At 41.8% G+C, this 13,845-nt stretch overlaps 1 protein-coding gene across 2 annotated transcripts in view; it reads left to right on the plus strand.

The window, feature by feature from the left end:
- Positions 1-13,845, plus strand: part of PGM5 (phosphoglucomutase 5) — a 111,040-nt gene that overhangs the window by 64,192 nt on the left and 33,003 nt on the right. For both annotated transcript variants that reach the window (XR_014516938.1, XM_083464920.1), the window contains exons 8-10: positions 10,025-10,160; positions 12,271-12,454; positions 13,258-13,392. Coding sequence is in view for 1 of the 2 variants with exons in the window: in XM_083464920.1 (XP_083321046.1) it covers positions 10,025-10,160; positions 12,271-12,454; positions 13,258-13,392 (455 nt within the window). In the remaining variant the exon portion in view is untranslated. The remainder of the gene's footprint in view (positions 1-10,024; positions 10,161-12,270; positions 12,455-13,257; positions 13,393-13,845) is intronic.

A 13,845-nucleotide genomic window follows, 5' to 3' on the forward strand; every position in this document is an offset into this window, starting at 1 on the left:
CCCTAGCCCAATGTATCATCACCGACTTTACTTCCTCATCTATTAGGTTCCATTCTAACAGCTGGTTATACATTTTAGATAGAGTTTTCTGATCGTTATTTATTATCTCAGTCTGGAATCTGGAGTCCTTATCCGCATACCCTTTATCTTTAATGTCTTTCCTAAACATTTCATTTATTTGGAGATATTGTAGCCAATCATAAACCTTCCCTTTAACCTGGTCATACGGTTTCATTTTCCACTTCCCCCCTTCTTTAGCTAACAGTTGTTCATAAGTAACCCAATTACCTTTCATGTTAGTTTTCTTAACACTCATCACTTCTAGTGGGGATAACCAATGGGGGACTTTGGGTTCTAGCATATATCTGTTCCTTTCCCATACTTCAATCAAAGGGCCTCTAAAAATATGACTTTCGAAGCCCTTATGTACTTTTTTCTTCTCATGCCATAAATACGCGTGCCACCCGAATCTGTTGTCGAATCCCTCCAGGTCTAACACTTCCTTATTTTCCAATTTTATCCATGTTTTTACCCAGCATAGGCACGATGCCTCATAATATAATTTTAGGTCCGGCAGGGCAAAACCCCCCCTTTCTTTCGCATCTGTCAAAAGTTTAAACTTTATTCTTGGCTTTTTGCCCTGCCAGACGTATTTTGAGATCGCTCTCTGCCATTCTTTAAATATCTTCGTACCTTTAATTACCGGAATATTCTGGAATAAGAACAACATTTTTGGGAGCACATTCATCTTGATTGTGGCTATTCTACCCCAAAATGACATTTTCAACCTCCCCCACGCCTCGAGATCTTTCTTAATTCCTTTCCATACTACCTCATAGTTTTTTTTAAATAGGTCTATATTTTTTACTGTCCGGAAATTCCCATTTAAACTCAATATTGTTCCTCTTCAGAGTCTGCACCAGTTCTTTGTATGGATCTCTACGTTTCAATAACCTGATTGGAATGTCTTTAAAAATTATTATGTAATTCCCATCAATATTCAACCTTTTCCCTCTATTTTTTTGCAGGATCATATTCCTCATTTCCCTTTCTTTAAATGTAATCAAGCAATCTCCTGCAAAGTTTTTAGCCCTGGTTGTTTTAACTTTCAGTCTGAATGCAGATTGTACCGCATTTGCCATCTCTTCAACTGGTATCTCCATCCAAAGAGCTAATTCTGCTGTTAATTTCTCTTTTATGTTTTCACCTTGGGATTCTGGCACTGCTCTTAATCTTAAATTAACTTCCATCTGTCTTAGTTCATTCATGGCTATAACGTCCTTCATATCTTCTTGAGCTTTATTCAGCTCCAAGATCTCGGCTTTTATCCTATCTTCCTCACGTCTGACATCTTTCATTTCTAATCTCGTCTTTTTCAGTCCTTCCTCCACTGCTTGTGTTCTCCTGAATACTTCTTTTAGTTGACCTTTCAGTTCACTAACTGTTTCATCCATTTTTTTGTCCATTTTCCCAATCCTATTGTCTACTTGTTCTAATTTTACCTCTAGGTTTTTTTCACTTTGTTTTATCTCAGCAAACATTCTTAATATGTCTGCTTTAAAGTCTATTTCTTGCTTAGATCCCTTTCTATCCGTTGGTGTCCCCCCCTCTGCCCTCTTTCCTGTATTCGACATTGTGACCTATATACTCACAACGGTTCCTCAGTTTGTAATAAACCTTAATTCTCCGTTCGAATTCTCAGTTCAAAATTTCTTGCCCAAACAATGCCCATATGCCCCCTATAAACCCGTATAGCCCCAAAGTACTTCAGCAGTCCCGCAGGCTGGCACTGTTTTTCGTTTCTCTTCTTATCTTGACTCAAGTTGGCCTCGGGATTGCTCAGTTCGCCTTCTCTTCTTTTAACTTAACTTTCTCTTCTTTTATCTTAAATTGACAAGTTTTACGTTAGGTCACTTAACCCCCCCCCCCGATTGCTACGTTCTCGTAATAACAGTCTCAAGTAGGAGCTCTACAGGAGGTTCTAAGAGGGGGGAAAAAATAGGTGTTAACAAACTCGAGGTAAAAGAAGAGGGTAACGTCCCCAGTCTATTTGTTTAAGTTCTGCCTTCCTTTGAATTACAACTGAATGATTAGAAGGGGTTCACACATTAAGGGAAGACCTTAGGATTGAAAGGAAAAAAGAAAGAAGATAAGGCGTGGAGAAGGCAAAAGGGTAAAAAAAAAACCAAGTCGTGATGTTATACTCCGTCCACAAGGTGTCCTCTTTCCTACGTTGCTGTAAACCACTTCGGAGATAAAGTAGGAAATGTAACTGCAAAGAAATAAGTCCTGTTTCCCAGTAGTTAAATGTCTGTTTGGTGTTACCGTAATTCCAGTCTAGAATATCATAAATAGGCTAAGTTAAACAGATAAGATTCTAGCCCAAATTAATCCATTCTAACGAGGTATGTCGCCAATTGTTAATTAACAGCTACCACGCTTCAGTTTCTCCTAATGGCGTCGGAGCTTTCTCTTCCGTTTTCACTTTTACTGCTCCCAGCCGAGACAGAGAATAGCTCCTTCTTCTCTTTTCCCCATCAGTTCATTGAGTGTTTTCAGTGTTTAAAACGCTACTTTCTGTCCCCTGTTTGAGTCTGTCCTGTTTTTGATAATAAGTATCAAGATATAAGAGAAGTCTTTCAGGGAAACAAACAAAACCGCTAGTGGAACTCACTTTCTTTTCCGCGCTCTGGAATTTCCCCTGCGTCTCCGCTGATTTCGGACAATGGCTGAACTCCGTAAACAACTTATTTTCCACCGGGTTTCTCTATCTCCTGAAGTTCACACCGCTCAAATTCTTACTCCCCGGTTTCTTTAGTTTGAGAGCGAAGCGCTTTTCCTCGGCGAGACCGGGGCTTTCCGCTACTTGGGAGGGTAGATATGGCTGCCCTTGACCTGCTGCTCAGCTCCGCCGTTCTCTTCGCTTCTTTTTAGAAGTTACCTGACGGCGGGGCGAGCCGCTGACAGTCTTGCCGGGTTCCCACCCCTCTGGACACCCACCAGAGGTGTGTCTGGGGTGACTTTCCGCCCTTCGGCACCCCCTTTTTCTCCCTTAGTAGGTCGGGATTATCGCTCACGATCGAATCCCCTCTCGCTGCGAGGACGCGCTCCACCGGAAGTCTTTCAATCATTTATTTTTTAATGTTTTGTTTACCAGCATTAACATGCAATGAAAAATTTTTTTTTTACGTATGAATTCAAAAGCACCCATTTCCTCCCTTATTAAGCATGCCCACACTTCAGTAAAATCAGTGTGTATGTTCTGTTGTTTGTTTCCAGAAAATATTTTTTAGTTCAGATGAGACCTGTTCATAAGGCTGCTGCATTCATAAGACTGCTTGGTTGAAGCCTTTACATATATTCTTATGATAGTATTTGGCTTTGCATTAGTCACAGTAGCAAGATGAAAGTCAAAGTCTCAAACTGATGGTATTGTAGTGTATAATATGCCTAACATGTTTTAACTATGTTTCTGCTTGGAATCCTTGGGTGATAGCCAAGTAAAGATTCGACCCACTAAAATCTTAACTCAATTGATTTCATTGGGTTTACTCAGAGTATGACTAATGTTTAATATCACCCTTTGATTGATTGATATTTATTACGGCCATTGGCCCGTCACACGACAGTTCCCCACCAACATATATATACTTAAACCTCCAAATTTAAAACAGCCAAAAACTTACAAAAAACAGACGAGAACCAAAGCAAAATAAGCAAAAGACCAACACATACATTACAATAAATTTGCAACATAAACATCGCCCTCTGCTCATAAATTAATAAAAGACATGAGTGGTGATATCACCTAGTTACATCCTAAAACATAGATCATGGTTTAAAAGGGTTATCCGAGCCGCACAGGAGTCCGTTTTTCTTCTTTAGGGATAGGACGCTGATCAAAAATCTGGCAACCGTGAGTGATCTTAGGGGGTCTTCATCATTTAGTAGATATCTCAGTTTGGCTTCATTCGAATCACTGGCGATTCCCTTTAGATATGGTTCAAGAAACTTGCTCCTGGCCGATGAGTGAAAAGCACAATCAAAGATTATGTGATGCAACGATTCCGGTGCCCCACAATTACAATCACATAAGAGCGATATCTGTCCATTGGAAAATCTATTTCTCAGCACGTTCGATGGGAAGGTGTTGAATCTTGCCTTTATAAAGGCATATCTATGAGCCGAAGAAGTTAAGAAATTCAAATAATTTGGGATCCTTAAGAGGGGTAATAAGCCAAGGTTTTGAGGTGAGCAGGTACCATTGCCCAACACCATTTTCTGCTGCAAGTCCATCTCCTCTAGTTTACAGGTTACTGTTCTTTTAGCTGGAACTATGTCCTGCTCTAGTAATTTAGATGGGGAGATTCCCATTGCCGTAATTTTCAGTTGTAAATTTTTTACCCATGGGCTCTGGAAATCATCTCTCCACATACATTGTATCAAATACAAGTTTGGGAGATTGTGCCATAGAGATAACCAGTGACAGAGTATGTGCTTCCACAGGGCGTTTTCCAGGGATACAATATTCAGTTCCATGCGTAACCCTGTATTACTTACACAGTTGGGCAGTTTCAATATTTCTCTTAAAAACTGATTTTGAATAACCTCTAGGTGAGATAGGTTGACAAAAGTCCCCCAAGTTGAGATGGCATAAGCAATTGTCGGGATCACCTTGGCCTTGAACACTTTCAACGCCGATGGGATGTGGAGGGCTCCATCAGTGAAGAAGAATCGCAAGATCGCCAAGGAGATAGCTTTGGCTCTGTTTGTAACATAAGCTACATGGGCCTTCCATCTAAGGTTATGTTGTAACCAAACTCCCAAGTATTGGAATCTATAAACTTGTTCGATGACTCTCCCATCAATTCTCCAATTGTGGAGTTTCCGGCTCTTTGAGAAAACTAGGATCTTAGATTTTCCATAATTAATTGTAAGGGAATTTGTGTTACAATACGATCCAAAAAATTTTAAGGCCCTCCTGAGACCTACTCTAGAAAAGGAAAGGATGACTGCGTCATCCGCATATAGTAACAAAGGGCAACGATAAAGTGCTAGGCGGGGTGCATGAATCCTTTCTTGAGCCTCTATTAGGGGAGTCCTCATATCGCTTATGAACAAATTGAACAGGAATGGAGCCAATATACAACCCTGTCGGACACCTTTGTTAATGGGAATTGAATTGGTGAGATCGCCCTCCAGGGTGAGTCTCACTCTGGCCACTGAGTTCTCATGGAGTTTGATTATTAGCCAGAGAAGCCTTCTGTCGATGCCCCAAGCGGGTGAGTTTTTCCCAGAGGATGCTCCTTTAATATCACCCTGTGTCTCAGGGTTGGCCCCTGCTGATTCTGCATTCTCAGTTCTGTATTTGAGAGGATTTCCCCATATTGAATGGGCTGCTTCGTAGTCAAGCCAATAAGAAAGAAGGGCTTTCCATCTGTCTGTGTGTTTACATCTCAGGGAGGTTGTAAGGTTTGTTCTCTCTCATCACACCAGAGAAAGTAAACCTCAGCTACCACAGGAAACGTGGTAAGCACATCAAAGTGCTAGTAGATAAATACTCCGGCGGGAAGGTAAACGGCGTTTCCGTGTGCTGCTCTGGTTCGCCAGAAGCGGCTTAGTCATGCTGGCCACATGACCTGGAAGCTGTCTACAGACAAACGCTGACTCCTTCTGCCTATAGAGCGAGATGAGCGCACAACCCCAGAGTCGTCTGCGACTGGACCTAACGGTCAGGGGTCCTTTACCTTTACCACAGGAAACACAAGCTGTGTAGAAGCTTTTCTTATTGCAATAGGAGAGGACAGTTTTTGTTATTTTTAAGTAGCTGTCAATAGTTATTTAGTTAGTAAAATTTTATATTAGCACTTAATTAAAAATATATAAGTAGTTTACGTATAAGTATGTGTACTGAACTGTAAACATATGCTAGGTTATATAAAGAACACTTTAGAGATTGAAATGAGAAGTAATGTATAAATTTAAGGTGGGGCTTTCCTCTCCCATGATTACTTGTTGTAGCAACATGAGCTTTTTCTCTTCTATGTTAGCATCTGGTTTTCCCAACATTTCCTTATATTTGGCAACTGATCCAAATATCAGTAATAAATTCTTTACCCACATTGGACAATAGAGGCAGACTGTGGCAGTTTCATGCCATGCTGGTCTAAACTTTCTAATTGCCCCAAAAGTGATTTGCCTTTCTCTATGATTAAATGTCCCCTTCATGGATCACTGCCTTGCCGTGGCGAAGGGGCTTGAATAACTCAGAGAAGCTAGACATCTTGGAGTGTGAAGTCAAATGGGCCTTAGAAAGCACTGCTAATAACAAAGCCAGTGGAAGTGATGGTATTCCAGCTGAACTATTTAAAATTTTAAAAGATGATGCTGTTAAGGTGCTACACTCAATATGCCAGCAAGTTTGGAAAACTCAGCTGTGGCCAGAGGATTGGAGAAGATCAGTCTACATCCCAATCCCAAAGAAGGGCAGTGCCAAAGAATGCTCCAACAATTGCACTCATTTCACATACTAGCAAGGTTATGCTTAAAATTCTACAAGGAAGGCTCAACCAGTATGTGGACCGAGAACTCCCAGAAGTGCAAGCTGGATTTAGAAGAGGCAGAGGAACCAGAGACCAAATTGCAAACATGCGCTGGATTATGGAGAAAGCTAGAGAGTTCCAGAAAGACGTCTACTTCTGCTTCATTGACTATGCAAAAGCCTTTGACTGTGTCGACCACAGCAAACTATGGCAAGTTCTTAAAGAAATGGGAGTGCCTGATCACCTCATCTGTCTCCTGAGAAATCTCTATGTGGGACAAGAAGCTACAGTTAGAACTGGATATGGAACAACTGATTGGTTCAAAATTGGGAAAGGGGTACGGCAAGGCTGTATATTGTCTCCCTGCTTATTTAACTTATATGCAGAATTCATCATGTGAAAGGCTGGGCTGGATGAATCCCAAGCTGGAATTAAGATTGCCGGAAGAAATGTCAATAACCCCAGATATGCAGATGACACAACCTTGATGGCAGAAAGTGAGGAGGAATTAAAGAACCTTTTAATGAGGGTGAAAGAGGAGAGCGCAAAATATGGTCTGAAGCTCAACATCAAAAAAACGAAGATCAAGGCCACTGGGCCCATTACCTCCTGGCAAATAGAAGGGGAAGAAATGGAGGCAGTGAGAGATTTTACTTTCTTGGGCTCCATGATCACTGCAGATGGTGACAGCAGCCACGAAATTAAAAGACGCCTGCTTCTTGGGAGGAAAGCAATGACAAACCTAGACAGCATCTTAAAAAGCAGAGACATCACCTTGCCAACAAAGGTCCGTATAGTTAAAGCTATGGTTTTCCCAGTAGTGATGTGTGGAAGTTAGAGCCGGAAAATAAAGAAGGCTGATCGCCGAAGAATTGATGCTTTTGAATTATGGTGCTGGAGGAGACTCTTGAGAGTCCCATGGACTGCAAGAAGATCAAACCTATCCATTCTTAAGGAAATCAGCCCTGGAAGGACAGATCGTGAAGCTGAGGCTCCAATACTTTGGCCACCTCATGAGAAGAGAAGACTCCCTGGAAAAGACCCTGATGTTGGGAAAGATGGAGGGCACAAGGAGAGGGAGACTACAGAGGACGAGATGGTTGGATAGTGTTCTCGAAGCTACCAGCATGAGTCTGACCAAACTGCAGGAGGCAGTGGAAGACAGGAGTGCCTGGCATGCTCTGGTCCAGGGGGTCACGAAGAGTCGGGCACTACTAAACAACAACAACATGATTAAATGTCCTGTAAAGCTGTACCCAAACAACAATGTCAGCTTGTTTTCCTTAGTAATAATATGTAAACTGTAAACTTTCAGAAATGTAAAGCCTAGATTTATAATAAAAAGGAGGCTTCAGCCTGGTAAATGAAAGTACCCTTTCTGCTGTAAAAGGACAACTGGGGTTTTTTTTGAGTGGGGAGGATGTGCCACTTGGCTGTGTTCTCAGGCTTGCTTTCTGGCAGCAGATCCTGGAGGTCAACCCATGCTATTGGAACTTATTCCTTTTTTGTAGCAGCAGAAGGGAGTTTGTCAGATGAATTTAGTAAGTCGTGGGCATTACGAGCAATGACTTGGGCTTTGAAAAAGAAGGTGCAGCAACAGCCATCACTGCCCAAAGTTTCATCAGCAAACTGTTAATCACTGTTAAGAAAGCTGTGCACATGATTTATATGTTTGAGCTAATCCTCCTTGGCAGCAACAGGAATATTTTTTTACTTCATCTCCGAGCTTATGCAAACAGCAGACAGGTCCTTGTGCAGTAAATTGAATATGAAGAAGTCCTAAATAAGGAGAGAGAAATGGAGCCATGCTTCTTATAACCTAGTGATATATTTTGGATAACCCAGCAACTCATAATTGAGGATTTGCCCAGGCATGTGAGAGGAGGGATGCCGAGCCTGGGGGCCAAGAGGAAGGCATGAGAAGGAGCCTGGTTGAAAAGGGAGGTATCTATGGCAGGCTAACACAGTACTCTAGATCAGGGACACACTCAGGTATTCTCAAGAGCTACTAAATAGGGGCCAGGGCATCAGACATTGCCACACAAATTGTCATCCCCCCAAAACAGAAAGTTGCTGCCATTTTGATACTGAAAAGGCATTATTCATCTGGCAGTGGAAGGAGTCAAAGAGCTGTAAACACCTCTGAATGGCACAGAGGAAGCTGCTTCAACTGTGAAAGAAAAGGGAGGACAGGAGAATTTTGGTGGGAAATCCAGCGCTTTGCCTCTGATACATTCAACGTAAGACATTTGTAAGATATACAACAGAGAAATAGAGATGATACAGGATGATGCAGAAAGTGATGAAAGACAGAACAGTAAATTATGAGCATGAAAGCAGCAGCAGAAACCTCAGGAATAAATGACATTGCACAGAAGTACAGAAAAAAGAATTATCAGTTCAAGAACTTAGTGTTTGCATTCTGATTTTTCATAACAAATGCGAATTCTCTGCATTGTTCCTTCATTTCCAATTGTGTGAGATCTTTGCATATTATATGTTAATTTTTCATGCACTCTTGTGTTTTGAGGAATTTGACTACCGTGAACAGAATTTTCCTCCATCTGGGTGGGTTACAAATACATCAAAGCTTTTTCTGAAACAAGACCTCTGTTACCTAACAGTAATTCTTAATTCCAGTAATTAAGAACAGTAATTCTTACCTAACAGTAACAGTAATTCTTACCTAACAGTAATTCTTAATTCCACAGTCAGGCAATACTGTGCATTTATTAGGATCAACCAAAATGTCACGAAATAGTGAGCAAGTTTTCTAGAACACAGTGATAAACATATCTATTAATTTGTAACCTCTGTTTGATGTTTCTGAATCCATCCTAAAAGGTTGTTGCCTTCTTATCAAACAACTTTGGATCAAGTTGGGTTGTTTTTTTAAAAAACAAAAATGACCTGAACAATAGGAACACAACTGGAAAATAACAGAGGCTGTACAGATGTGCCATTTTGATTTAACTTCTTGGCCTAAGGTATTATACTTAACAATAGGTAAAGGGGACCCCTGACCATTAGGTCCAGTCGTGACCGACTCTGGGGTTGCAGTGCTCATCTCGCTTTACTGGCAGAGGGAGCATGACTAAGCCGCTTCTGGCGAACCAGAGCAGCACACGGAAACACTGTTTACCTTCCCGCTGGAGCGGTACCTATTTATCTACTTGCACTTTGACATGCTTTCAAACTGCTAGGTTGGCAGGAGCAGGGACCGAGCAACGGGAGCTCACCCCATCGCAGGGATTCAAACCGCCGACCTTCTGATCGGCAAGTCCTAGGTTCTGTGGTTTAACCCACAGCGCCACCTGGCCCTTTTTACTTAACAATAGTATAGATCTTTTCCAGGGAACAGAGCCAAGACTCTAATCCCCCTTATAAAGTGAATTAACAGCTACTATACACCAGAACCTTTGTTTTCCATCTTCAACATTATATTTTAACATGCAGTGTATTTTTTTATATTTTTCTCTTAGGATCTGACCACATTCGAGAGAAGGACGGACTTTGGGCTGTCCTAATTTGGCTGTCAATCATAGCAGCTCGAAAACAGAGTGTGGAAGAGATTGTCCGAGAGCACTGGGCAAAATTTGGCCGCCACTACTACTGTAGGTAAGAATGGCTGATGTATAGAAGAGTCAGTTGCATAATGCAATGAATTTTGTGTGTGTGTTTGTAGAGAGAGAGTACAGTGCCTGTAGGACCGTATACTCTTAACAAATTATAAATTATAAAAGTAATCATTCATATGTAGAGGTGATTATTGTCAAACCACAACCCACAACTTAAATCTACTACAGATATATGCAGTGCTGATTTCTGTTTTGGTAAGGAGAACGTGGGGCCATTGTAAAACTCCTGCAGGCTGGCATGGATTCGGCATGAATTCTTTTGTAGATTAAAGCCAAGGCATGGAGTTTGGTTTAGAATCTTTTTTGGAAATGGAGAGGGTAACAATGCCTTCAAAAAAAGCAAGGCCAAACAAACTATTTTAATGTGAATGGTATGTTTATAAAACTAGAAATTTTATTAATAAGTCATCTTGTGCCTTTGGGAAAGCAATGTTTAAGAAATGCTTCCATAATTCTAATTATAGGAGCTGTGGCAGAACAAAAGAGTTACCGTATTTTTCGCCCTATAGGACACACTTTTCCCCCTCCTAAAATGAAGGGGAAATGTGTGTGCGTCCTACACCTCTCGCTCTCCAGGCTTCAGGAGAGCCCCACCGCTAGCCCTACAAGCTCAGGGGACAGCGGGGAGGCGCAGCGCGCCCAGGCTTAGCTTTGCGCAGCTCTCCTCAAGCCGTGGGAGCCTGGCCTGGGTTCCCACGGCTTGCGGAGAGCTGCATGTTCTGGGGTCGGGGGAAGCTCGGGCTTCCCCTGCCCCAGCCCTGCGCCTGGGGGGGAGATAAATTTTCCCCCCTTTATTTCCCCCCCCCAAAAAAATTAGGTGCGTCCTATGGGCCGGTGCGTCCTATAGGGCGAAAACTATGGTACATGCAGTCCTTAGCAAAAATTGTAGAACTCTTTAGGCACTTATTGTGTAAAGAGATTGTGGCCAGCACCAGAACCACCATCAGCTCCTGATAATATTTTGCCCTCTGAGGTCACTTAGGTATCCCTCTTATACACCCCCCATAACTCTAATAAGCTGATAACTTGCTGTCCCCAGCCATACAAGGAAGTTAAAATTGTCTCCATTTCAGATATACTTTTCCAGCCAATGAGATTATGCCAGAAATTAACATGTAAAGCAAGGAATAAAGCCATTTGTCCAAACTGTACTTGGTTAATGTGGATGAAAGCATGGTGCTTTCATCCTCCCTGTGGAAATTTATGGAAAGTGTGACGGCACACTGAGTGGGTGGGCCCAGCTGTGAAACTATGATGGATAAACTCAAGGCTCCGGAGCCAGAGGTCTGTCTTTAGCCTCTTGGTCAGAGGCTTGGAGGCTCTAGTGCTGGGCAGAGTTTGGGAGGTGGCAAAGAGCCTCCTTAAGGTTTGTGTGTCAAGAAGTGACCTTATGCCTTAGCAACTTTCTCTATGCATTTTCATAGATTTGTAGCACATTGGTTTCATTTTTCCTGTCAACTTATTCTCCATTAAATCTTACAAGTAGGACCTGCAACAAAATGTTGCAGTGTGTAGTTCTCCTGGTCAGGATGCCAGCCAGCCACACCCTATCTGAGTCCCCTCTTTCCCCCTCCATGCAACCCCTGTTTTTCATTTCCCCCTTTCCACACTTCTGTTTGCCCTGCCACTTCCCCCATGGAAACTTGTGCATTAGTGCTGAATCAAAACCAATGGCAGTGGGGTTTTCCGCAGAGGGCCTTTTGTTCTGATTTAGCGCTAAATTTCCAGGGGAAAGGCAAAACTGTTTGGATCCTGCCTAGAAAGCACGGGACAAGCGGGAAACCGCTCAGATGCAGACTCCCTAGGTGCGCGGCAAGCACAAATCAGCATTTCATGCCAACTGAGCATGCTCAGTCTTCAGGTTTTGGCTCCCAGCTCCTCTCCCCTTTTTTCTTTAACAATTCAGCACTTCTACAAACCTTCCTCTTGTGCATGAATGCTGCTATTTTCTCTACAATCGCACTTGAAGGGTGAGCTTGCTGTTAGTATTAAGCATTTGGTGTAGACTGACCCTTGCCATGGAGACACAGGTTTTTAATATGTTGCCATGCCACATGTTTTTGCTATTCTTTTAATTCCTTCAATTCAAGATTTGATTATGAAGCTCTGGATCCCAGGACAGCATATTTCATAATGAGAGACCTGGAGGCTTTGATCACTGACAAATCTTTCAGTAATCAACAATTTGCTGTTGGAAGCAATGTCTACAGTGTGCAAAAAGCAACCAGCTTTGAATATGTGGATCCCGTTGATGGGACTGTGACCAAAAGACAGGTATGAAAGGCAAATAAAGATGTGTGGTATGAAGGGAAGACAGCCCCCAAATTGGATGAAGGTGCATTTCACCACAAACAGAGCTCTTTCTCAAGAAGCTGTCTGCACTCAGTTTTCATGAATCACTTCCCCAGCTCCATGCATTATAGCACATCCTATTCAACAGTTTTCTGACTCTCAGAGGAGTATATTCAGGGGGAGAGAGTCTGCTGTAATGGGGAGGGAACAAAGAAAACAACTTCCACCAGCCCAGACAGTCTTAACTCTGGATCCAACCAAGTAATTTGTACATGTAAATAAAAATGCTATTAACTGAAGCTGTAGCTAGCACATGGATAGTTTTCAATTGCATAAGTTGCAAATTAGTGCAGTATATTCCGACTTAGTATAGAATTATGTTAAATGAGTAAATATAAGAAAGTTTAAGTATTCTTACCCCTCCCCTATAACTTACGCTAATTAATATAAAAAGAATAGACAAATTACAATAAAGCAAAAGAACTGTACAGCTGGGAATATGCATACTGAAATTTATCATTCCAGAACACTACAAAATATATGCATGTGTTTTACTCTTGTTCTTTTTTTCATTCTGCTGTGATATATTAATTTAGATAAAGTAGTTATATTCCATGTTTTGTTGAACTTATTAGAGTGGAGTTGTTCTCTTTTTCTAGTTAGCCACTGTACAAATCTTGGCAGCTATAAGATTAATGAATATTCCTTTGAAGCAGCTGTTAGTTGACAGAATGTTCTCAAAAATTCTGTTTGCACCATCTATAAACTGTATTTACTTTTAATAGGGGCTAAGGATAATTTTCTCGGATGCATCCAGACTCATCTTCAGATTAAGTGCTTCTAGTCATGTGCGAGCCACTCTCAGGATCTATGCAGAAAGCTATGAAAAGGACCCCAACAAACATGACAAAGAACCACAGGTAAGTGCAGTTGGAGATTTCTTTTTCTAAAAATTGCATGCCTTGTAGGTGAGAGGAGGCCCCGAAGGAAATCAGATTGGTTGGACTTTCCACTGTATTGCCTGTGACATCTGCATACAGTTTGCATTGGATGTGAAGAGGACCAGCGATGTGGATGAGCTGTTCCTGGAGATCAGATAGCACGACCACACCTGAAATGTAGAAGTTCTCAAATTCCATTTGTACATGCAAATAGGAGCATTGTTGCTGCTTAAAGCATACCCATATACTGACAGTTCCATGTGGCTGGCCGTTTCTGTGAAACCATTCCTTTATGCACTTGCCAAAATGAAATCCCAGTTTTGTGATTTATGTTGGCATTGTGAAAATTACCAAGATTGAGGACACTGCTTCACACAGACAACAAAGGGGCATAGGAAGTAGCCAAATAACAGGTCAGACCACAAATACCAG

The sequence above is a fragment of the Podarcis liolepis genome (genome assembly GCF_965112155.1).
Source record: "Podarcis liolepis genome assembly, chromosome: 11".
Taxonomy (NCBI): Eukaryota; Metazoa; Chordata; class Lepidosauria; order Squamata; family Lacertidae; genus Podarcis; species Podarcis liolepis.